The sequence below is a fragment of the Rhinatrema bivittatum genome, chromosome 5 (assembly GCF_901001135.1).
Source record: "Rhinatrema bivittatum chromosome 5, aRhiBiv1.1, whole genome shotgun sequence".
NCBI lineage: Eukaryota > Metazoa > Chordata > Amphibia > Gymnophiona > Rhinatrematidae > Rhinatrema > Rhinatrema bivittatum.
Genome location: NC_042619.1, coordinates 234,283,452 through 234,310,219, shown reverse-complemented (window position 1 = coordinate 234,310,219; position 26,768 = coordinate 234,283,452). Strand labels below are relative to the sequence as shown.

Below are 26,768 nucleotides of genomic sequence, written 5' to 3'. Positions count from 1 at the left end.
TCCAGCGATTTTGTTGGCAGTCGATGCTGAAAAAGCATTCGACATGGTCCATTGGCAATTTCTGTTTAAAACACTGAAGAAAATGAATTTTGGCCCCAAATTTCTCAATTGGCTTTTTAAACTCTATGATCGGCCAAGAGCCAGGGTTAAAGTTAATGGAGTATATTCGGACCCTTTTCCAATTGAGAGAGGAACGAGACAGGGTTGTCCGTTGTCCCCTTTATTATTCGCGTTGTTTTTAGAGCCCTTTACTGCTAAAGTTCGGGAAGCGGGGACTATTATGGGAGTCCGTGTGGGAGCGATGGATCATAAGTTGTCACTTTTTGCGGACGACATTCTATTTACCTTGTCTAAACCGGAGCAGTCATTACATGGGGTAGTGGCCCATCTTCGGGAATTTAGTTTGGTTTCCGGTTTTAGACTAAACCTTGCTAAATCGGAGGTGTTGAATGTTTCTATGCCCCCGGACCAAGTGGCTCCGTTAAAACAACAGTTTCCTTTTAAGTGGGCGGGTGCCAAACTCAAATATCTAGGAATCTTTATAGGACCTAAACTGGCGGACTTGTTTCGTTTGAATTATACCCCATTGGTGGCTAAAGTGTTTCGGGATTTGGATATCTGGGATGGTCTACCAGTTACCTGGACTGGACGCATAGCTATATTGAAGATGTCCATTCTACCCAAATTTAATTATCTATTTCAGTCCTTACCTATTCCCGTTCCGACAAACCTGCTAAAACGCTGGCAGAGACGTTTCTTTGCCTTCCTCTGGAAACGGAGGCCACCTCGGGTAGCACGGGCGACACTGTACAGACATAAATTGAGGGGAGGGATGGGGGTCCCCAATTTACAGTGGTACCATGCTGCTGCTCAACTAGGATGTATTCTGTCTTGGTATAAAAAAGCTGAGAGGCCTGGCTGGGTGACCATCGAACAATCTTTAGTGGGCAACATACCATTACAAGCCCTTCTTTGGCAACCTAGATCGACCTTGAAGATAGGGGGCAGCATCACTGACCCTCTACAAACGACTCTTCAATGCTGGGGAAAGTGGAAACATCTTATCATAGGGCACAGACACTATTCTTGCCACACCCATTTATATTACCACACTCGATTTTCTCCCGGTTGGGATTCGACCTCAGCTCGTTATTGGAGGGAGAGGGGCCTGCACACTGTGGGGCAGTTATGTGATGGGGATGGGGTACTGTCTTTTTCACACCTCCAGGAGCTATACTCTATTCCACATTCTACCCTTTATTATTACCACCAAATTCGGCACTTTTTGACTGAAGAGCATATACTGGTGGACCTTCGCAGGGGTAAGTCCCAATTTGAGGGTTGGTGTGATCTAGCTGACCGTATCAAGGGTGGATTGTCCAAGCTCTACATGATATTGCAGGGTGCATTGCCAGGGAAACCCGCATATGCCCACAAGTGGGAGATGGAACTCGGTCGGTCATTGGCACCTGAAGAGTGGGATCAGATATTTTCCAATACTAAACGCAGTTCCGTGGCAACTTCCCTTACAGAAAACGGGTACAAGGTACTCTTTCGCTGGCACCTGACACCTCATAGATTGTACAAAGCAGGTCTTAGTTCTGATGCCCAATGTTGGAAGGGGTGCGGCTCCGTAGGAACTTTTATCCATGTATGGTGGGAATGTGTTCATGTTCAGAGACTGTGGAAGGATGTTCTGGATACCATTTTTTGTACTTTGCACCAACGGATCATTTTAACCCCTGTTCAGGGATTACTCAATATGTCGGTTGATGGTTCAAAATATGAGTGCCTGTTAATTAATCAATATTGTATAGCAGCGCGATGTACCCTGGCGGCTTCCTGGAAGCAGGACAGAGTCCCTGATAGGGAAGTTCTTTATCAGAAACTCGATGCTATGTGTTCCCTATACAAGATTACAGCCCAAAAGCGAAGCCAGTTTTTACGGTTTCAAAGGGTGTGGCAACCGTATCTTACCTGGAGGGAGACAATGTTGGCAACGGCTGGGTCACCTGCCTCTCAATGCTGATTTTTGTTCCCCGGATGTGTTTCTTTAATTTCTACGCCAATTTGTTGTCTCCTGGTTATCTCTTTTCTTTGTATCCAAGCTGTACGTACATTCCTGAGCTTTAGGTACGTGGGTCTTCCTGATGGGAGACGCTCATACAACACTGAGATCTGGTACGTTCTCTAGTTTCCAAGTCACATGCATATATTTCCTTTTGCATTTTACACTGGGGGTCTGGATGGTAGTGTTACCTACGCATCCGCTATATGTTTAGCTTTCCAATGTACAGTGGTCTACATTCTATGTGTTATTGTGGAGCTTATCAGTAACTGCCTTTTCTGTATGGTATCAGATTGTTTTAGTATTGTATCAGTGTGCGCTTAGTCTGGCGTTGTTCATATACACAATTGTAATGGTTGTATTGTTGTTCGAACTGTTCAATAAAATTTACATTATAAAAAAAAAAAAAAAAGAAAATGAAGCCGCAGCCCTGCTCTTATGAAGGGGTTGCATAGAAGGGTCCAGAAGCACATTTTGCCTGATTTAGGATTTCTCTGTCCCTAGGCACTTTTATCCCCCTGCCCCCCACACTTCCTGTAAAGTTCTGTTACAGGACAGTAGAGGGAAAAAGCAAAGGGCTCTTCTCTGCTGAATTCAGCAGAGCTGCAAGGCAGCAAGTCTTAGCTAGCCTGCTACCCTTAAACATTTGCCACCTTAGGGGCCTACTGATAAAGTCAGGGCTGCCCACATCCTTTTATAAGACAGCTACTGTTACACACCACCAGCCCGTTTTTCATTTCTCAGTCAAGGGCTCTGGGTCAGACAGGCCAAGCCACTCTTGGTTTTAACCCACTTCTTGTACAGATTCCCCCAAGAAAGAGCAAGTCAAGTGCCTACATACAGTGAGATGAAATCCCAGCTAAGTTTATATCTGTTTATATTATGCTTCTAAAATACAATCATCTCATTCAACACAGGCTCCCAGCTCAGAGTAAAAAGAACAGAAAACCTATTATCTCATGAAACCCTTTTCACGCACTATTCACCCTCCCATCCCACCTCCATTTCAAACAAATGCATGTGACAGCATATACAAGCTTACACGTCCGCCACAGATTTATGCAAGTATTTTATAACCCGTGCATACAATAAGCGCTTTTTATAAGATCCATGTATTTTTACCCCACAATATATGCATGTTTATACACAAATACAGTACATGCAATGCATTGAAAGCACAGACTTTTCCCACCCATTTTAAAAATATGCACATATATTTTCTGCGCAAATATACTGTCATTCCAAGTGAAGATCACTACGGTTTACAAAAAGTAACATTCATCTTTGGGTCATTAAATAAATTGGTGTAACAGTTTGGTTAAACACAGTACACTGGTGCTATACAATATAGTATTACATATCCTTTGACATGAGACATATTTGGTAAGATATGTCGATTGCAGCACAGAGTTCTTTTTCTACTCAACTGAGGAGGGGTACAAGGGTTAATAGAGTTGGGATCCTGTTTAGTAGTATACATGCTCGTAAGGATAGGATATGAAGTAGGGTTTACGCAGGGAAGTCCTGATTTGTGTGTGCATGTCGGACAATTCTAGAGCATGCACGCGTAAAGGAAGTTAACCAGTTTACAAATCAGTTTGCCAGTTCACCCAGTCCTTCTCCAAGTCATCAAGACCTTCCAGGTCCCTCACCCACACCTCCTCCCCAGTCAATACTACACAATCCTGTTTGATATCATTTACACCTGCTACTTATCCGGTGTTAACTTGCGCAGTTTAAGTTGGTAAATGTACATTGGAAGTATTGGCCCTGCTCGGGAATGCACACCCCCCCCCCCCCCCTTTTTAAGTATGTATACGTACTTGTGAAAGTGAAAATAAATGCGTATTTGACTTTTATAAAATTCAGAATATGTGAGTAAAGGTTACTTAAGAGTATGTATGCTCATATTTATGTGCATAAAGTTTTGGAAAATTCACCCCAGTTTCTAATCTTCCTCCATCTAAATCGCCAAATGCAAAACCATAACCAGGCATGGTCTATCCTTCCTATCTAGGCAGTCATCTTGCAACCTACCCTGCCTACCGCTTGGGTTCTTCAGACACCAAATGGTTCGACAGGGTCCTTCTGACAGTCAACTATTCAGAAAACATACATTAGCACACTTTACCTGGCTAAGAATGGCTTCTCCTTCATTATCTCCGTAAGGCAAGCGAACCATCATCAGGTCTCTCTCTTCACTGTTTAAGTGAGCCCACTGTTCCACACTGTCTTTTCCTCCATCCTGGACTTCAAAAACCATGCCACTGGTCTGCACCTTGAAAGTTATTTCACCACTTTCAGTTTCTGTGAAAACCAGAGTTTGAAGGACCTCCCGCATGCTGCATTTTTTCTTCACGCGGACACCGCCAAAAGTAAACCAAGTCGAAAGCCCCAAAACCTTGCCACCACTAGATAGGTAGGCCAAGATTCTCTGGTGGACATTTTCGGAAAGGGGCTCTTCTGCTGCCACCACCAGTAGCAAGCAGTTCTCAGGCCAGGGGGCTGTCAAGATCTGCTCTTCCGGTAGGCGATAGATCACATAGCTAGTTGCAGAAACACAATCCATCAGCACAGATTTGATTTGCTCAACCTTGGTTTGTGTGGTCTCAGGGTTCGAGCCCACATACAGCAGAATATTGGGCGGCTTCCCCATCATGCCGGCTTTCTCTAACTGGCTGGCAAGAGACACTTCATCACCGTTCCCTTCCAAGCCTCCGTAATCATCAGGAAGATCAGGAATATTCTCTGCAGAGGCGTATCTGACAGATTCTATTGTGCAGTTCTCAAGTTCCAGGCACTCATGGCAGCTTGAGAGGTGCAAGTGATGATGGTCCTCAGCCCCCAGTACTTCCGTGGCTGCGTTACCCATCTCATCTGGAGGTTGGCTGCCTTTCTTTCTGTTCTCCTCCGAGCAGTCTGTCACTGGACTCCTCTGATCAGCTATTTTCCTAACAAGAACAGGTATTGCTGGCCCTGTGGCTGTGCCCTCAGCAGGATTTTCTTCTGAAACAGGTGCTAGCTGCTCCAGCTCCTTCACAGAAGAGTCCTTTATATGAACTGCTAAGAAATAAAATGAACAAAATTGGTTTGGGTTTATACCACCACTAGTAACACTTTACTGCCATTTTCAGTGCAGAACTAGAGCAAAACAAAAAAGGTGGAGGGAGCTACTCACATTTTATATACCACAAGCACAAAAGATGTGATAAGTTCTGCATGAAAATTATCCTCCAGGCTCTAAGCCATTTATGCTGGTAAAAAGCAATCTCCCCCCGCATAAATGGTTGTGGGAACAGCCGTCCCACCACATGGCTAGATAAAGTGTGCGTTATCCCACAATGTACACACTTTCTGCTCGTTTAGAGGAGACATTCCCAGGAGAAGACTCTGTATTAGTGATGAACATACAAAGGTCCTAGGGTTGTGGGTGTCTCAGAAGGTACAAATAAAGGCAAGCATTTGTAGAATAAGTAAAATCTTATTAAATTCTTCTATTCTGCACCTTCCATATGCTTCGTTACAAAGTTTATATTACAGAAAACTGTGCAGCTGTTATACAGAAAGAGAGAAAGAAGGAGAAGTGTGATGAAAGAACGGCAGAGGGGGATCCTGTGTATAAAAGTGAATGCCCCTTTTAACTGGGGGGGGTGGTTCTGTGATGTAATCAAGAGAAAAGGGGATGAGAAAGGCTCTCTCTCAAAACGTGCGTTACCTTCAAGTGAGAAAATGGAACCTGGACACGACTGTTACTACTGAACATATCCACAACATAATTCAGCAAGAGAACTGGGCCTACATACAATACAGGTAGACCTAAATCAGACCTGAATTGTGCTTCAGGAAATTACTGCATAAGGAAGCCCTTAGACTCATTTGGCTGCTCTAGGTGGGAGGTAATGGCTTCTTCGATAAGACACTGAGCAGTTTCTAAGAGAACTACCTTTTATGCTAAAAATGCTTACCCCCAAGCAAAGAGACACAAAATGACTTCATTACAGCCTGTGTCTTAAAAGTCAAAACCAATCACTAAACAAGAGGGAGATGAATTTACACATCTTATTTGAAATAAAGTACCACCCTCTTAAAAAAAACAAATGGGCACAGCAAGTTACAAACACTTTAATTTTGAAAATTGTCACAAATCCCACAGGTAAGTAGCAGCAGCCATGGACTTTGCCCCAATGCAGAGAGTTTGGAAGTTGCACAAGGAGCTGCATTCCCACATGTTAAAACATTCTAGTGTAAGTGTAGTAAAGTGATACATAAAGCATACAACTACTATAAAAATGCATGTTACGCTTAGCTCATGTACTCTACACAGTGCTCACACTGGTGCCTAGGTCTTGTGGTAAACCACCAAAAGTAATCTCCCCCCTCCCCCCATACACACACACCCCTAAGGAAACACACACATAAGCAAAGAAACCCCTAGAGTCACTCCCCATCCTCAGCATAACTGCCAATGCTGGGCATGCAGGACATGTGTCCAGGCCCAGGCCTGGTGTTTGGCGTGGCTCTGGCACCATCTAGTGGTGCTTCAGACTGAACTGAATCCATGCACTAGCGTTTCGAAGGCCTTCCATGCCAAGTTTAAAGCACTGAAAGTTCAGGGGCTCTCAGTACACAGTGCACCGCGCATGCTCTGTACCGGGCTAGTATAAGCCAGCCCATGAGCTAGGCAGCACGCATTTCATAACTAACTGGGGGGACAGTCAGGTAATTTTAACAAACTGTTAGTAAGAAAGGCCCTGTATCTGGTCAGCAAGAAGGCAGCACCCTATCAAGACAGAAGCTGTTTTAGAACATATTCTTTGGCTGGACAATTACCTCCAAACGCTGATGAGAAGCAGAAGCGAGTTTAGTAGAGACGGCTCCTTAACTCGGGTATTTTGTTTCTCCCCATCTCCCTCCCCTCCAAATTCCCTTTCATTTGTATGGACAGCGGGGAAGAAAGGTGAAGCCATTAAAAGCACTTGCAAAGTTAGGTGAGCAGCGGTAGGATGGGGCGGGGGGGTCTCCCACTGTAGTCTGTTCCTGCCCTGCTTCTTTTCACTACTCCCCCCCCTTCATGTGCTCTTGCTACCTAGAGAAATACCACCTACAGCTGCTGCCAAAGCCCCAAGCTCTGCCTCCCTCTCTCTCTCTCTCTGTGTTTGTCTAAATTTCCATCTCTTCCCTTACCTTTCAACTCCCACTCAATTCCATTTTTATCTCCCATCTTCTTCATAAAGCCTCCTTTCTCATCCTTCCACCAACCCACCTCTCCCCAACATTTGTTCACCTTCCTCTTCCCTCCCACTTCTTCCCCAGATATAGAAAAGTATAATGAGGTTCAGCTTGGGGAGGAGGAGAGAGAGAGAGAGAGATAGTGTGGTGGAGTACAACCTGTTTAATATTCATACTCTAATGTGGCCCTCGGGCCAAAAAAGATTCTCTCATTTAGTAGGAAGTCACCAAAAATAAGAAAACTACACATAGGTAGGAAAAAAAAAAAAGTTAGAATATTGTGGCAAGATCAGAAAGTTACAGAAAAGTTGCCAAAATGAAACTTTTATGCAAGTCCAGGAGGAAAAAAAAAAAAAAAGCATTACAGCGAAATTCCATAGGACAAAGGACAGTGCGAAGCTTTGCCGCGAGTACTCACAAACCAGCTTATGCGGCACCATTCCATTGTCCATGTGAAGTCTGTTCTCCATGAAGGCTATTCCCAGCCTGCTGAAGTTATCCACACTGGTTTCAGCCACTAACTTGTAAGGATCATCATGACTGCAGGCCACAGGTAAGCAGTAGTCTGACCACTTCAGAATCTAAGGGCAAATGAGAATAAATGACAAGCCCAGACCTTGTAGAAACCAGCTTATATAGCTGTAGAACTGCAGTCCCAGTCTATCACTGCCCCGTAGCTACACTGAAGATTCAATGTTCAAATCTCAGCAGGGAACGGGCAAAAGGCCATGGTAAATCAGCCCATAAGTGCTGATTCGGTGCACATGATTTATTATTACTCTTCTGCATGCTGTGAGCACAATTATTTAACAGTACATTGTTTTATAAGATCATAGTATTAGGCGGTCTGATAAAAACACTGCACCAATAACTTTAGAAAGGTGTTGATTAGCCGGGCACGTACACCAGTAACACGGGTAGTTTTCTGCCTTAATATTGTCCCAGCAGTTCTCGCTGTTCACCTATGTTAAGCTTATCTTCATGCCAAATGCTAACTGTGCAGCATGGTGAAGGCACTTCTGCCGTCACAGTTCTTAAAAAAATTCAGGTTCCTAAACCTTGTTTGGGATGATTAAAGCTTTTGATGTTGCATGTACAGACGGCAGATGAAATTCATGGGAAAACAAAACAAGATGACAATACGGATTAGAAACAGAGGTCATCCCCAGTGACTCATGCAGGAGACCCAGGCTCGTCTCCCCAAAGAGAGGACTCTGCAGAGGGAGGGAGAAAAGAGGGTGTTTAGAGCCATCATTCAACAGTGACACCTAGTGGCCGGACACTGGATGCACACATGCCAGTTCTGGAAGGAGCCAGTCTGTGGACACTGGCCAAGGACTATCGTTGCAATGGCTGGATTAGGTGAGAGGACGGGGTTTATTAAAAAAAAAAAAAAAAAAAAATCCCAACTCAGGGCACTGTAGCGCAGCAGAGAGGCTCTAATTGAGCTGGAACAAAAAAAGGGTATTACCAGAGACCAATCAGCATGAACAGCAAGAGCAAAAAAGTTAACAAAAAATTTAAAAAAAAGCTTAAGTGGTGCCAATGGAAAGTCAAACGACACCAAACCTGTCCAGGTTTGGAAAGGTACACTCTTTGTTGACCTTTGATTCTGACCCATGTAGCCAATCACAGAAGTGCCCAGGACCCTCTCAGCTCCAAACCTTGTTTGGCCTAGGTAGTGACCAGAGGTAGCCAGAGCAAGTGCTGCCCCTCAAGCCAAATGGCTCCCCAGATGGTGTTCAGCAGGTCAGAGAGATCATCAATGCTGGGGCACAAGTCAGACAAAGGACAGAGGAATCTGATCAAAGCATAGTCATGTAGCAGCCCATGACTGGTACAAGGGTCGCAGCCCATTCCGGTACGGAAAAGGTAAATATGGACACCAAAAGGACAGGCTGCTTCCTCTTGACAGCCTTGATTGAATGGGGAAGTTGAGAAGCTCCCTCTTTCCCAGGCATCAAAGCAAAGGAAGCCCCGCTTACCACAAACAAGAAGGGTTCCCGTGACCAAGCAGTGTGCAAAGTCTATTGTACTCTGCCGCCTCAGCAGAGCAAGTAACCTGCCCCACTCTGTTCAGCCTTGGCCATTCACAGCAGGACGGCAGGCTCAAAACCAGAAAAAAATAGCTCAGGAAGAAGAGTAACGTGAGCAAACTTAGTACTAGGGTCACAGGGGATCATCCCAACGAAGCACTGAAAATGGAGAGGAGGTGCCGCTTCAATCGGTAAGCACATCACACCAGCCCGATTTCTAATGCAGTTTCAAAACCAGGTTCACCCTGCCTGGGCGGGAGCGCAGGAGATGACCTGCCGAGTGCGGGAGACTCAACAGCTCTGAAAAGCAGCACATTTGTTTCCCCCCATTTCTGTCCAAAAAATACACTTTAATCTACTAGATCACTCTTGGTTTTTAAACAAAAGGTTTAATTTTGTTTATAATGAACATGGTCATTTAACACTTGTTTCCCCAACAGAGTCATGCCGCAGGGTGTTAACCTCAAAAGTTGCACAGGTTCTCAATCTCCAGTATAAAGGCCAAGAAAGGATCACCCTCTGCTTGGAGATCAGATCGGGGGAGGTCTGCAAAATTTGAAAAGATGTGGGAACCATTTGTGAAATGGCAACAGCTTCAACTATAACATAGCAGTTGAGATATTATACTACCATAGGTCTTTGGGATCTAAATTTGGATTTTGAGATTGTTTATTCTATTCCTGCCCTTCTTAATGGAATCTAATCTAAGTAAGGAGTTGATATGAGTTCAGAAATTGTGCAGTATGTGTTGTATAAATAATGTGTAATAGTCTGTGCAATGTAGATATGAGCATGGGTCAGTGGAATGGGGGAAATAGGGTATTCATTCATATTGTAAAACAAATTTGTGGGACACAGTTTATGTATTGTTGATGCAAAATAAAATTTAATTTGCCAAAAAAAAAAAAAAAAAAATGGAGTTGCATCAACAGTATCAAGACTTATTGGTTAAGGGTAGTAACCACCGCACCAGCAAGTTACCCCCATGGGTGGTAACTTGCCAGGTTCTTATGGCCTGGATTGGCCACTGTTGAAAACAGGATGCTGGGCTTGATGGACCCTTGGTCTGACCCAGTATGGCATTTTCTTATGTGAGGTTCCTGAGCCGTACGCGGCAACTCAAGTCCAAAGATGCGGCTCCATGTACTCTTTACCTCCTAACCCTGGCAGAAGAGGAGACCATCTTCTACTTAAAAGCAGCAGCTGGGATACTACCTGCAGTCCCACAAGGATTACCCACAGTTTAAGGGGGCACCACAAGGCCAAGTGCTTCACAGAGCGCAGCAACTGAGGTGCAGCCGCTAGCCTGCCTGCAAATAGGAACAGTTTCTGCTGCCACTCCCAAGGACAGCCGACCACAGCCATAAGAACTGCTGCATCAGTTGGGGGCAGGAGACAGCGGATTTTACCTGGGAGAGAAAAATCTGATCTGGACAGAGGGGAGGTGGGAAAAAGTGCTGGATCTGTGTAAAAAATGTAAAAAGAGAGAAGAGAGACAAACTGCGAAAGGAGTTTTTATTCCATGTTTTTTCTTCTTACATCACATTTAGTTTTCCCACACACACACTATGTATTTGGGTTTGTGTATTTACGTTATGGTGCAAAAATTAAAAAAAAAAAAAAAAAAAAAAAAGACAGACATCCCCCAATGGTGTCAATGCTGCAGGAAGCTTTGACCTCACAGAATTTGCATCAATAAAGCAGACACTATGGATGTAATTTTGCTTTGATCCATTACCGCAGGATACAGATAAGCGCCTGCGTCTTCCCTGGGCCAAACCACATGTGCGGTTTGGCCCAAGGTCTATTGTATTCTGCACCTCCGCTGAGGCGGCAGAGTACAATAGACTTCTCTGACCTTATCCCACCTCCAGGAACACCTCTGCATCACGTGGACAAAGGATGCTCGTTGTGGAGACAAGGTTTGTCCTTTCACCCGCGTAGAGGGGGGAAAGAAAACAGTTTTAGCTGCAGGAATGACTTTAAAAATTGCCCTCAGGGAGGGTAAATTTAAAAGAGAGATAGGAAAGCCTGATGGGACTTTTCAACAGCAGAGATTTCACAAATTTTCAAAAGCAGAGAGCACAAAGATGCTTTTGCTTTAAAACACCTCGAGACATGCACACAAAGTCCCCCACATGCCTGCTGCTAGCCTACGTGCGTGTGCATCTACGTGAATGGATTTGCTTACGCAACTTGATTTCAAAAAGCAAACACCACCCCAACCCATCACTCCAGAACACTTGTGAGCACAAAAGAATGCACGAAACTGGAATTCTATGCAGACTTTTTTGCACATAGAGACAGGAAAATCTCTTCTAGCAAGTTGTTTATGCAGTGTTTTATGGATCTAAAATCACTTGGGAACGTTACCTCTTCAATGCATGCACAGAGCTCGTGTGATGTGACTCTGAAAATATTTTGGTGAAAGAAAAAAAAAATTGAAGAATGGTTTCTCTTTGAAAGGCCGCAGACCCCCTGGCTTAGATCTTACAGCCAGCTCAAACAGCTTTAACTCGTAAGCCGAGCGCATCGGAGCCACAAGCTACAGGGCAGCCACACGCAGACAACCCGAAAGGGCTCACTTTTATACAGCCTTATGCTTTAAATCAAATAAGATCAAGAGAAAGAAAAAAAAAATGAGCGTGGCTACCTCTTGTGAAGAGCCAGACACAGCTGGCAAGTTTTCAGCTTCTGAAGAAATAATTTCAGTCACAAAGGCGATCTGATCTGCACCCGGATTGTTTCCAGAGTGAACATAAGGAGATCTGAGAAGTGGGATCCACTTGTGCAAGTCAAACAGCTGTGAGGGGGAAAAAAAAAAAAAAAAAAAAAGGGAAGACTTCACAAATCAACAGAATAAGACAAGTCAAGGCTAGTGGGATTTTGGTTATCCGTCTCCGTGATGCTCTCAGGCTCCAGAGAGACGCGAGAATTCCACCCACTGACACTCAGTCCCAGAGGAGAGTTCTCCTCCAGCCAGGGTTAGTATTACCCGGGCAATCAGCCTGCAATGAGAGGGGAGAAGATGGCGTGCAAAGTTTAAATAAGCATTAAAAAGCTCAGATGAGCTCAGTTCAAGTTGCAGTCAAGTTTTCTTTTTATGCAAATCAGTTACAGCCCAAATGAACAGCATCTGAGAATATGGACTTCTCTGTACTTGGTGTCATTGTCTAGTAATGTCAGCATATTGCCATGACATCAGCTACAGACAAAAAAAGCCCAAGTGTTGTCCTGCACTAAGCATGTGAGAGGTGATTTTAACCAATTATCGGGCTGATAGAGCAACGTGCGCTCCAGCGGAGTGCACTGTTAGCCCGTGCATTTTCGAGGCGCTATTACCCCTTACTGTATAAGGGGTAAAAATAGCGCATTGAGAACGCACGGCCAACCCCCCCCCCCGAAACTAATAGTGCCTGCAACATGCAAATGCATGTTGATGGGAATATTAGTCATTCCCGCGCGATTCAGAAAGTAAAATGTGCAGCCAATGTGCACATTTTGCTTTCAGAAATTAACGCCTGCCTTTGGCAGGCGTTAATTTCAGCCAGCACCAGGGAAGTGTAAAGAAAAACAGAAGAGACTGCTTTTCTGTTCACCCTCCGACTTAATATCATAGCGATATTAAGTCAGAGGTCCCAAAAGTAAAAAAAAAAGTAAAAAAAAAATACATTTTAAAATCTGCCCGCGGCCCACGGGTTGGAAGACGGACGCTCAATTTTGCCGGCGTCCGTTTTCCGAACCCATGGCTGTCAGCGGGCTCGAGAACAGACGCCGGAAAAATTGAGCGTCGGCTGTCAAACTCGCTGACAGCCGCCGCTCCGGTCCAAAAGGAGGCGCTAGGGATGCGCTAGTGTCCCTAGCGCCTCCTTATTAGCGTGGGCCCTCATTTACATTTTTTTTTTTTTTTTTTACTGAATCGCACGCCCAGGAGAGTGGCCTGGGCGCACGTCGGGAGAGCGGGTGCTTCTGTATTGGCCTGTATCTGAGCTAAAAGTCAAATGGTAGTTCCATACACTCAGGCACAGTCTCTTTCACACAGAGCTTTTTATTACCAGGAAACAAAAATCAAAATATTTCTCTTTAATCAATTGCCTTCCTCCTCTGATTAGCAAGTCATTTAAAAAAGTGACCTGACATGGCCTCATGTCTAAGAGCTTACATTCAACTCATTTCCATAAAATATCTAAATTTAAACAAAGTTATACTCCTATTAACTAAATCACAGGAAGGAGGCCAGGAGGATCACTAGCTCAAAGAGAGTTTTTTGGCATTGAGTCTTCCCTATAGAACTTCACAGCTGGATAAATTTCAAAGTCCTTGATTCTGCTGCTCTGAGGAATATCAGTTTCTGACCATTAAGAAGCCAGCAGCACCAGCAGACAGCAATATTGTCTGACAGCCTAGGGACACTTAAGTACAGTTCTTTTAAGGCAGAGTTTTTCAAGCTGGTGCTGACCAGTCTGGTTTTCAGGATGGTCATGCTCGGCGGATAGGTGCGAGATGTGGAGGCAGTGCATGCAAATCTATCACACACATTCATAGTGGATAGCCTGGAAAGCAGACGGCTGGTGGGATATTCCAAGACTGGGTTGAGAATGCACAGCTTTAAGGACCCAAACTAGATATGCATTTCAGGCTACCAAAAATATGAAGGTTAACTGATTCCAGGGTAAGAATGGTTATAAATATTTACATTATATTCCCAAAACCTTAAATATACTCCCATGGCTATCTTAAAAGGAGCTATTCAAAATGGTCCATATTCATTCCCCACCCCCACAACCAATGATTTTTAAAGCACTGCACCCAAATAATCTAGGTCCTTTTTGCCAGTAGTTCTAGGACATGAAACAGATTAACCAGAGATTGAGTTAATGAAGATACAAGAATGGATAAAGCATCTTAAAAAAAAAAAAAAGGTAATACATGTCAGAAATAAAGCAAGTTTGTTTACCTTTAAGCAGGGCTCTCTAAAAGCAACAGTATGAATTAGCCATAACAAAGGGCTGATATTATCTGACAGCATCAACACAGACCCAACTCTCAAAGCCCAGGTAAGTTCTTTCGAGCATGCACGAGAGTTCCCACAAGCAGATGCCATTCGGGCCGATTCAGTAAAGTCCACGGGAGAGCGGGCGCCCAGCGCGTGCACAGGCCACTCGCCTGTGCGCGCGATTCTGTATTTAAATGGGGCCCGGCAGTAGAAACAAGCAAAAGGAGGCGCTAGGGAAACTAGCGCGTCCCTAGCACCTCCTTTTGGACCGGAGCGGCGGCTGTCAGCGGTTTGACAGCCGATGCTCAATTTTGCCGGCGTCGGTTCGAGCCCGCTGACAGCCACAGGCTCGGAAACCGGACGCCAGCAAAATTAAGCATCCGGTTTTCAACCCGACAGCCACAGGCAGACTTCAAATTTTTTTTTTTTTTTTTACTTTTTTTACCCTTCTGGACCTCCGACTTAATACCGCCATGATATTAAGTTGGAGGGTGCACAGAAAAGCAGTTTTTACTGCTTTTCTGTGCACTTTCCCAGTGCCCGAAGAAATTAGCGCCTACCTTTGGGTAGGCGCTAATTTCTGAAAGCAAAATGTGCGTCTTAGCTGCACATTTTGTTTTCTGAATCGCGCAGGAATAACTAATAAGGCCATCAACATGCATTTGCATGTTGAGAGCGCTATTAGGTTCGACGGTTGCACGGTTGGACGCGTGTTTTCGGCCCCTTACTGAATAAGGGGTAAGGGAAAAAGCGCGTCCAATGGCTCCGGAGCGCACTGTACTGTATCGGCCCAACAGTAAGGTAGTTGACTCTCCAGAGAGGCGAGTAGGTATTAATTCGAGCAGATTCATTCTACTGTCTACAGAATGCACCATTTAAAGGTAAGCAAACTTGCTTTCTCCATCAACAAGCAGACATTAGTCAGTCATAAGTGAGGAACCCCAAGCTGAGGGTTACATTGGCGACCACCTACTAAACAAATAACTTAAACCATCCCAGTGCAGAATGGGTTACTGGGTGAACAGGCTGCACAAAAACTGTCCAAAGTTACTGTCTCTCCATCACATTAAAAAGGAAAGATAAGCAATTCTGTGTGTGTGTGTGTGCCCAATAAAAAAAAGCAAGGTAGGCAACTTGCTTTGAAAAGGTGTGAGTGAAGTGCGATTTGATTAGATGTTAAAGCTGTTAAAACAGGAATAGCAGAGGGTCCCTCTAACAAACTAACAGGCCGATACAGTAAAGCGCGGCCACGATTACCCCATTTCTAACCCGCTTTCTACTCACAATTTGGCCGCGTAAGTCCAACCCGTGATTCACTATCCCTTTTAACCCATCCTTACCGCTTCTTTAAATCAACGGGTAACCCTTTCCGCCCGCGGCATGTATATGAGATGTAAACCCTCCGATTAGCTATTCCCTCCCATTCAGTAATGTGCGCCCCGACTATCGCCTTTTTAACCTGCAGTTTAGCCGCGTCTTTAACCTGCTAAATTACCGCCTACCCTTACCCCTGCGTTAGAGGCAGGGGTAAGGGTAGGCGGCAAACTTTCCCCCAGCCCCCGCTCACCTGCCCTGGCCGTGTTCATGGGTGCCGGTCTACCGTATGAGCCCGCGCTGACAGGGACATTGACTCACAAATGTCCCTTCACTTTCTCTTTCAGCATTCCTTCTCCCGCTTCAGCAGCCCAGGGCGGATCGGGTGCTCTCCGCGAGGCGCTCAAGGCACCTTCGCTGCCTTGAGCGCCCAAATGGGACGTACAGGCGGTGCGAGCTCATCATGCCAAAAAAATTGCACCGGCAGGCAACTGGAAGATTGCCAGAGCGGCGCTCCCTTACCTTTCCTGCATACAGGGCAGCTCCGGCTCGCCTGCCTGCCTCCCCAGCGCCATCTTGCAGCTTGTGTCGTCACGCACACCCGTTCATGCGCCTTCGCTGCCTTGAGTGCCCAAATTGCACTACGGGCATGCGTTCATCCACCTTCGCCGGCGAGGGCTGCTGGAAGCCGCTTTCGCCGCCAGCTGCCCCCGGGAGGCAGGGGAGCCGCGGTGCGCGCTTCCGGAGGAGGGCAGAGAGGACTAAGAATTTTCACATGCAGTAAGTTAACTTTTGTTACACTTTATTCACAATACTTTAATAGCATGTCGAATTGCTTTTCGCCCTGCGCCTTGCTTCGGGAGGGGGGAGAGAGGACTGGCAATCCCCGATGCCCGAGTGTAGGAACCATCCATTTCCTGGTACTTGTCATTTCAAATGACATTTGAAATGACAGGTACCAGTGCACCCAGGATACTGTATAGGCGCTGTATAGCGCTCTAAACAGTAAAATGGATTGCTCAGGCCTACCGCTTCATGGATGCACTTTGGACGCGGCATGCATTTGCGTCTAATTTAAATACTGTATCGAGCGGTATGTGATCTGAACTGTGCCTGCGGCAAACGCGGGTGCGCCCGGCACTACCGCACTCTTTTCTATCGCACCTTACTGTATCGGCCTGCAAGTGTACAACAAAGGGGTTTGTTAATAGTAATTTGCCTTGGGGAGGAAGTGACATCACTGGTGGAAGATGGAAGCCTAACTGCGGAGCTTTGGTGAATATTACTTCATCAGAGCCTCGAGAACCACTTTCTCTCTTACATTAAAGAGGCTGCTTTACTGTGCTGACAGTGCAATAGCTAAGCAAAAGTCTGTTGATTTTTGCCAATTTTCCTATCACAAAGGCAGTGCTACAGAGGACAGGGGAAAGCCACATTGGCGAACACCTGGAAGGCCTAGACAAAAACTTAAGAGTCTGCTGACACACTGACAGCTCTCTTGGTGGTCCTACCCTACATGATGAATTTATAGAATGGTTTTGCAGTCTGAACAAGATTTAAAAGATTACAAGGAAGAATTAAAGGGTATGGTGGAAGAAATTAAGGAGCTTGCCACCATGGGACACCGCGTCGATAAACTCGATACCCGCCTGGAATTCCAAGCACAGGCCTTCAAACACCTTCAAGAGGTTTGCTCTGACCTGCAGGATAACACTGGCTATGAAACAAAAACTGGCTGACCTGGAGAATCAGGCACAATGGTGTAACCAGAGATTCAGAGGGTTTCGAGAGTCCCACGAAAAACGCCGATTGCACGGCTCCAGTTGAGCATTTCTGTAAACATCTCCTCGTGTCCAGCTCAGAGGAGAGCGTGAATAATAACCTTGGCTATTAAACTGGATAAAGCTCACCGGGCAATTGGGGTCTCCAATAACAGCCGGTCTAAGGACATTGTCCGTTTCCACCACTTCACTATAAAAGAAAAGACATTGCTGCAGCTGCTAAAAAAGCAACCTACCTAGTACAGGGAGGGCCAAGATAAAGCAATCTATGCCGATCTCTCACAAGCAACTCTTCAAAACCGGCAAGAGCTGTGGGAAGTCACATCTTTCTTGCATAAACAGAACATCAAGTTCAGATGGCTTCACCCCTTCGGCTTAGCCTTTTTGAGGGATTGACTTCTAAAGTCCCTACTGTTGCAGATGCCATTCCTATCCTTCAGGCCCACGGTTTCATTGCATCACCAGAAGCACTGAAGACAACTAAAATTCCTAGTGCGAGGACCCCATTTCCAACCTGGCTAACACAATAGCAGACTGAGGAGGCACTCCAGTGGATCTTTCATTCCCAAGGACATCACATGATTCTTTTCTTCACTGCGCAACTTTAATTGTTGCTAAATTTTCTCTCAAGCTCCAGCTTGACATGTTTCACAATTAGGTGGTGCTCTTTTTCTTGCTTAAATGGTTCTATGCGGGATAGATTTTAAAATGTTACGCGCGCACACATGGATGTGCGATTTCATAACATTATCCTGGTGCAGTAGGAAAGGATACAGTAGCAAGGACCTGTTTTCCAGGTCATGCATTACCGCTTACACAGAAAATGAGTTTCCCAGGCTACTGCCTAGGAGGAAAAGGTTAGGTCAGCAGTCATAGTTGATTTAATCATTAGGAATGGTGATAGCTGGGTGGCTGGTGGACATGAGGCTTAAGAACTTGTCGGCCTGGTGCTGAGGTGGCAGACCTCAGGCGACACCTAGATAGCTGTTTAGACAATGCTGAGGAGGAGCCAGCTATTGTGGTACATATGGACACCAATTACATAGCAAGATGTGGGAGGGAGGTTCTTGAGGACAAGTTTAGCAGAAACCTAAATTCCAGAGCCTCTAGGGTAGCATTCTCTAACCCCAGAAGCAGGAAGAACTCTGGAGTCTTAATGCATGGATGAGATGAGGGATTTAGTTTTGTTAGGAACTAACTGGGCATCATTTTGGGGGAAGGGGAAATTATTCTGAAAGGAGGGGGCTCCACTTCAACCAGAGTGGAACCAACTTGCTGGAGCTAAGTTTTAAAAAGGATATGGCGCAGCTTTCAAACCAGAAAATGGAGGAAAGAAGACAGTCACTCAGCAGCGCATGGTTAGAAGGGAGGTATCTTCAAGGGATACTAAAACAGGGTAGTTCCGGTATCCCAATAGAGAAGTTCCAATAAAAGCAAAATGTAGCCCATGTGCCTATAAACAAAATGATTCCAAATAATCAGTGTCAACTAAAGCAGATTGATAACCCTAACAAAACACACACTTTGAAATGTCTGTATGCCAATGCATTGAATGAAAAGATATGTTATGTTAAAGATGGCAGAGTCTAACAGAAAAAAAGATCCTGCAGGAAACTAAATGAACAGTAGAATCTTTATGGGCAGAAATCCCATGTGTGATGGGGAAAGAGTATAGTAGGGGGGGATATACTGCTATCCACCTGGTCAAAATAAACAGTCAGATGATGAAATGCTAATGGAAATGAGGGAAGCTTAACGAGTTTGGCAGCACAGTAATAATGGGAGAGTTCAACGGCTCCAATTGGTTAAACATTGCTTCAAGGCATGCCAGGGAGGTAGAGTTGCTAGATAAAATAATTCACTGATTCATGGAGCAGCTGGGTCAGAACCAACAGGAAGAGCCATTTTAGACCCAATTCTTAATGCAAAGCAAGATTTGGTGCAAGAGATACTGTAGTGGAGTCACTCAGCAACAGTGATCATAATGTGATACATTTGAGTTATTGTCTGGAGGGAGAACAAGTAAATCTACCACTCTAGCATTTAATTTTCAAAAGGGAGACTTTGATAAAATAAGGAAAATATAATTAGGTGGAAAAAAAAGTGCACCTACAAAGGAAAAAAAAAGGTTTACATCAGGAGTGGACACTGTTTAAAAATACCATCTTAGAAGCCTAGATCAGATATTTTCCATGGGTTAGAAAAAGGTACAAGGAAGGCCAAATGACTGCCACCATGGTTAAAGCATTTTTTTCAGTAGTTGGAAAAAGGATCCATCTGAAGAAAATAGGGGAAAAAAAAAAAAGCATAAAGCATTGGCAAGTTCAAAATATTGCTAAGGCAGGCAAAAAGAATTTGAAAAGTAGCTGACCACAAAGACAAAATCTCATAAAACATTTATTAAATGTATCCGAAGCAGGAAGCCTGTGAAAGTCAATTGGAACATTAGATGATCAAGGGGTTAAAGGGTCATTTAAGAAAGACAAGGCCATAGTGAAAAAAATAAATTATCGTAATTCTTGATTTTTATTGAAGAGGATGTTGGGGAGATACCGGAAAAAAAAAAAGAGGGCACAACCCACATTCAACATTAATTTTAAAATATTAGAAAGGTATCAGCAAGTCTAATGTGTCCTACTGATTTATCCAGAGACCATCCAGACAGTTCAATCATCTACCTTACAAAAAATATATATATATTTTGGAAGGAAAAATACACAGTCTAGATTGAGAATAGCTGAGCACAACTCAGTCAGTCTTGCTCTGTTAATCAACATTTGATTGAGATTGCTAGTCCAACAACAGTCTTGTTGATGGATTACAAATTATAGAATTTACTCCTGAAGAAGCTAGGTACAGTGAAACACTGGCTGTGTTGGACTTGGCGATTTTCAATTTAGACTGGTGTATTTTACTTGCTAAAAAAAATTATTTTTTTTTAGATAGATGAGTGAACTGTCCGGATGGCCTCTGCATAAATCAGGACACATCGTTAGGCTTGCTGACACCTAACATTTAAAGTTAATTTGACTGTGGGTCCTGTTGACCATTTAAGAGTTCTGCTATTTTGGGTCTCCTATTTTATTTTTGGTGTATATCATTTATTTGGGGTTACCATTTGATCTTATCACTAAGGGGAGATACCTATGCCATAAATTATATTTAATAGTGCCAATACAGAACTGAAGCCATGGTGAACAATGACAATGTAATAGAGCAGACTGAAAAACTAAAGTAGCAAATCACCTGAACCAGATGGTATATATCCAAGAGTTCTGAAAGAACTAAAAAATGAAACTGCAGATCTATTTTAAATTTGTAACCTATCATTAAAAGAATCTATTATACCTGAAGACTAACATCACATTGGCTACCTTCCAATCTTTAAAAAGGGCTTTAAGGGTGATCTGGGAAACCACAGACCTGCGAGCTCAACTAGTGCTGAAAAAAAGTTTGTAGAAATTATTCTAAAGAACAGAAATCACAGAACAAAATGGAACACAGGCAGTTGGATTTACACAAGGGAAGTCTTGGCTTGCCAATCTGCTAAACTTTTTTTTTTTAAGGGATTAATAAACATGTGCACATTGGTGATCTGGTGGATACATTGTATTTTATTTTGTTTTTCCAGAAAGTATATGACAAAAAGTCCCACACGAGAGATTCCTGAGGAAAATAAAGAGTCATGGGATAGGGGGCATAATCAGATTATTGATTGCAAAGTGATTAAAAGATAGGAAACAATATGAATATTCCATTCTGGCTAGAAGAGGCTCCAACATACCTCTCTGATCTTCCCGACTCAGGGAAACAAAGAAATTGTTCACTGTATCTGAAGGCTGGGCTCTCACTTGCCAATGAAACCTCTGTGCTGCAGGAGGAGGACATGTCCTCTTCCCATACCCAAATGAGTTAAGTCTTCAAATGCTGCTGCAGCAGGTGATGCTGAATATGAGCTCAGAGTCATGCATATGGGGAGTGGAAATCCGAATGAACTGTATTCGATGGGGGGGGGGGGGGGGGGGAGGCTGATGTGCATGGAACAGGAGAGAGACCTTGGGGTGATAGTGTCTAATGATCTGAAGTCGGCGAAACAATGTGACAAGGCAATAGCTAAAGCCAGAAGAATGCTGGGCTGCATAGAGAGAGGAATGTAGAGTAAGAAAAGGGAAGTGATTATCCCCTTATACAGGTCCTTGGTGAGGCCTCACCTGGAGTACTGTGTTCAGTTCTGGAGACCGTATCTCCGAAGGGACAGAGACAGGATGGAGGCGGTCCAGAGAAGGGCGACCAGAAAGGTGGATGGTTTTCAATCAAATGACTTATGAGGAGAGGTTGAAGAATCTAAATATGTACACCCTGGAGAAAAGGAGGAGCAGAGGTGATATGATACAGACTTTCAGATACTTGAAAGGTTTTAATGATCCAAAGACAATGACAAACCTTTTTCGCCGGAAAAAAATCAGCACAACCAGGGGTCACGATTTGAAACTCCAGGGAGGAAGACTCAGAACCAATGTCAGGAAGTATTTCTTCATGGAGAGGGTGGTGGATGCCTGGAATGCCCTTTCAGAGGAAGTGGTGAAGACCAGAACTGTGAAGGACTTCAAAGGGGCGTGGGATAAACACTGTGGATCCATAAAGTCTAGAGGACGTGAATGAAGCGTGGGTAGTTCGCGGGAATGACGGCTACTGCCTGGAGATAATACCCCTATTCAATAAATATACACACGGTTAATGCGTCTTCAACATTGCTCTAAGATTCAATGGCACGAGGAAATGTGGAAAAAAGGATTTACATTCACAAAAAAGCAGGGAGTAGCTTGCTTGTTACGGCGGTTACTACCCCAAACCAAACAAGCCTGATACTTCACTTTCAATACATATCCAGCATAGCTCTCTGCTTCAACAGCAGAGGGAATGAAGAAAAGTGGATCTATATACAGACAACAACCAACAAGGACTGAATTACATAGTCTGGGTAAACAAATAAGCATGGGTGTAGCTTGCTTATTGCGGTGGTTACTACCCCTAACTAATTAAGCTAGATATTCACTTAGATGCAGTTCCAACACTGCTCTCTACATTAATGGTGGGGGTGGAAGGGAAATAGAACCAAAAGGTTACTAAGAGCAAAGACTAACAGAAGTATGAGAAAAAAAAAAAGTGCAAAGCTTACTGGGCAGACTGGATAGGCCGTTTGGTCTTCTTCTGCCGTCATTTCTATGTTTCCAAGACCTACTGGATCTACGACCACTGAAGTGCCTGGCTCAGATGCAGCCCACAGCAGCTATGTCAATGATTGCACTGACCAAGTGCCCAGTCTCACTTCTGGCGGTGACAAGGCCACGTCCTGACACAGGTGCCAATGCTCTCCCTTCCCCTGTAGACAGACACGTTTTCTGCAGACATGCTGCGCTCCAACAAAACCAATGGCACCTTGACATGCCACACCAAGGAGCTTGATTGCATGATGGGTAAGTTGGCATGTTCCGCACCAACAAGAAACGGTGGCAAGGCTGAGGCATCCCAGTGGAACAGAAACAAAGTTATCTATGCTGGGGGGGGGGGGGGGGGAGAGGGGGTTTGATAAGCTTTTTGCCATCAAAAAAGGAGTCCACCCCAATGGGGCACTGCAGGAAATAACCCCAGACAAGATCTTTCATGCCACTTAGAGATTTTTCTTTTGGGGGGGTACCTTCTGAATCACACTTGACCAGCGATGGATCTGGAAGCTGGCACCATGGAGGAGATGGGAGCCTTCTCAGCTGACCTGCAGGTTGAAGAGGGAGCTGAAACCTAGCACAACACAACACATGTTTTCTACAGCACTAGGGGTCAAAAAAGGCCTCACTCAGGGAAGTGGAGTGGCTACATTGCCCAGCCTTGTGCCAAGGCTTTGCAGCTTTATCTAATGGCATCTCCTGCAGAACTTCTATCTTCCAGTCGCAGAACTGCTGCACCCGTAGGGACATCTAGTCACAACTGGGGCAGTTGGGAGCATCATTTTCTGGGCCCAGGCAGCAATAATAAACAGAGTGGATATGTGTGATGGACATGTGATACCACACCCATAGGTCCACTGACCATGGGCTTTTTAGACTTTGATTTCTCTTTTGTTTTGTAAAAACTTTAAAGTTCTATTCAGGGATAGCCAAGGCAGCAATGAAAACATCTTCCAAACTCACAAAACCCAAAGCAAAAACATTTTAAAAAGTGGGAAACATCAGTGAGTTAATTCAGACAAAGACTAACAGGCTCTCAAGGTAGCATCCACATATAGGAACTCCCACACATTATCAGAAAGATCATCTGAACTCTGAGAGCTGTGTCTGTGTCAGACAATGTCACTTATACATTATGGCTGACTCATGCCTGCTAGTCAGAGGTTTCTTCTGTCCAAGGAAAATGCATTGCAGTACATTACAGCTCATAAGAACATGAGAAATTGCCATGCTGGGTCAGACCAAGGGTCCATCAAGCCCAGCATCCTGTTTCCAACAGAGGCCAAACCAGGCCACAAGAACCTGGCAATTACCCAAACACTAAGTTAATTAAGGCACAGATAAAGCGAGTGTCAGAAAAGATTTAAAGATTCAAGATCCAGGGGCCAGCCCAGTATCCTGGGCAAGGGATCTGGGTTTCATTACCAGGCCAGCTAGAGCTAGGGATGCTGTGGAGCATTCACAGGCCTGAGGGGACACAGCATCTCAGCCATCTCTCAGCTGAAAAACTTAGTGGCCAGACTTAAGGTCCACATTAACCGGGTGCCACAGAGAGCGGTGGTTTGTAGCCTCTGGCTAAAGACAGCCACTGCCATGGCTGGGCAGAGTTAGAGTTGGGAGGGGGTGGGGTGGGGAATGTAAATTTGTTAAAAAGAGGAAATCCCTGTGAACAAAGATTCATGGGACCAATCTGCCAATTCTGATTGATCAGGAAGCCCCCCCAAAAAAAAGGAAGGAGAAGGAAACAGCTAGGCCAAGTATGGCCAAACTCCAGCCTTCAAGAGCCACAAACAGGCCAGGTTTTCATGATATGCACAATGAATATACATGAGAGAGAGTTACATGCACTGCTACCATTGTATGCAAACCTATCTCATGCATATTCTGAAAACCAGACCTGTTTATGGCTCTTGAGGACCAGAGTTAGCTATCCCAGTGCTAGGCCAAAAAACAAACACCACACCCCTCAAACTTTAGGAGTTAGACTGGTATACAGTCTCTGCTTCAACCACTGTACCACACCTATATAAAGAGATACTACTCCTTACTTCAATCTTCAGCAGGTGGGTCATCTTATTACATTCTGTTTCTATGCTTACAAAAAAGCCATCCATGGACGTAGCAATATGCTAATAGCCAGAACATGTGCTTTAAGTACCAGAGAATTCAAAGAAAGCATTGTCCTCCTGTCCACATTATATTAAATTGCTTTTCTCCGGAGCAAACATCTGGACACCCATGGACATGAAAGACTGACAGGCATTCCAGGAACTTGTTCAGGAATAAGATTTGCCATACTGGATCAGACCAAAGGTCCATCAAGCCCAGCATCCAGTTTCCAACAGTGTCCAGGTCAGGTCACAAGTACCTGGCAGGATCCAAAGGGGTAGATAGATTCCAAGTTGCTTATTCCAAGAATAAGCAGTGGAGTTCTGCAACTCCACCTTAATGGACTTTTCCTACAGGAAATTGTCCAAACAGTTTTTAAATGCAGCTACACTAACAGCTTTCGCCACCTGCTCTGGCAACGTATACATCTGGACATTCTGGGTCTTTCAGAGCAGTGCAGAAACACTCATTCCTGGGACCCAAAATCTGGACAAAAGAGCAGCTATTTTGGATTTTGCTCCCATGTTTCACCCAATCCCATAGAGAGTCAGAACCTATTCCTTCCATACCCTTAATTGGCCAAGAGTTAAAAAGGAAAATCTTTAGCAATACTCTATGCCAGAAGTCACCCTAAAGCAGCAGGTTCCCTCCCTCCTGACCCTAAAATCACCATTATGATGCCTGCATGAGGGTGTGTGTGAGAGAGGGAGGTCAAACTCTGGGAGTGGAGGGCTGGGGACTAGAAACAATCGGGCCAATACAGTAAAAGTCGCGGGAGAGCGGGCGAACACCTGCTCTCCCGGCGCACGCACAGGCCACTCTCCTGTGCGCGTGATTCAGTATTCAAATTAGGGCCGGTGATAAAAAGAGGTGCTAGGGACACTAGCGCGTCCCTAGCGCCTCTTTTTGGACAGGAGCAGCGGCTGTCAGCGGGCTTGACAGCCGACGTTCAATTTTGCCGGCATCAGTTCTCAAACCCGCTGACAGCCACGGCTTCGGAAACCGGCAAAATTGAGCATCCGGTTTTCAACCCGCAAGCAGACTTCAAATTTTATTTTTTTTTTAAACTTTTTGTAACTTTCAGGACCTCCAACTTAATATTGCCATGATATTAAGTCCGAGGGTGCACAGAAAAGCAGTTTTTATTGCTTTTCTGTGCACTTTCCAGGTACCCGGAGAAATTAACGCCTACCTTTGGGTAGACGCTAATTTCTGAAAGTAAAATGTGCGGCTTGGCTACACATTTTGCTTTTTGAATCGCACAGGAAAACCTAATAGGGCCATCAACATGCATTTGCATGTTGCGGGCGCTATTAGGTTCGGGGGGGTTGGATGCGCGTTTTCGACCCCTTACTGAATAAGGGATAACGCTAGCGTGTCGAAAACACGCGTCCAATCGCGGGTTAACAGTGCGCTCCACCGGAGCACACTGTACTGTATCGGCCTGAATGGAAGGTGTTGAGCCTGTAGCGGCTGGGGCGAGATAGAACCTGAAAGGGCAGAGTGAAAGGGATCTGGCCAGCAGAGTAGGGAGAGAAGGTGGAAAAGAAATTTACAGTGAACTTCTAGGGGAATTCTGCTCAAAATATTTTTTAAAAACTGCATCTTTTGAGTAATAACTTCTCTTACATTCTAAATGAATTACTCAAAGATCAATGTATATTGTGTTATTTTGACCAATATAAAGAATGCAGAATTTTGCTCAGATTTTCCCCCAGGAATACTCTCTCTTCTCTTCCTATACCTAGATCCCTTACCCTTCTTCCTCCCCAGTCCCAAAGTAAGAAAATGAAAATTCAGGGTAGAGTTGGAGGCAGTTTGCATGCTCCCCTCCCCCCAACCAAAATGGCATTCCATTGCCCTTGGCACAGTCTGTGCATCTCATAGATTCCGCACTAATATTCTATGCAGGCCTGTTGCTGCTACCACTATGAAAGCATGGCACTACATCCTTTTGATGTTGCATCATTTGATTTGCCTCCCCCTCCCCCCGTGCCAGAACTTGTGGGA

At 44.7% G+C, this 26,768-nt stretch overlaps 1 protein-coding gene across 8 annotated transcripts in view; it reads right to left on the bottom strand.

The window, feature by feature from the left end:
• The window catches only part of HLCS (holocarboxylase synthetase), a 262,571-nt gene that overhangs the window by 226,273 nt on the left and 9,530 nt on the right, over positions 1–26,768 (bottom strand). For 4 of the 8 annotated variants that reach the window (XM_029603467.1, XM_029603469.1, XM_029603464.1 and 1 more), the window contains 3 exons: positions 11,987–12,136; positions 7,716–7,878; positions 4,200–5,131 (listed from right to left, as the gene is read on the bottom strand). In XM_029603467.1, the coding sequence (XP_029459327.1) occupies positions 4,200–5,131; positions 7,716–7,767 (984 nt within the window). In that variant the 5' untranslated portion in view covers positions 7,768–7,878; positions 11,987–12,136. The remainder of the gene's footprint in view (positions 1–4,199; positions 5,132–7,715; positions 7,879–11,986; positions 12,137–26,768) is intronic. The other 4 variants (XM_029603468.1, XM_029603465.1, XM_029603466.1 and 1 more) reach the window with 2 other exon arrangements.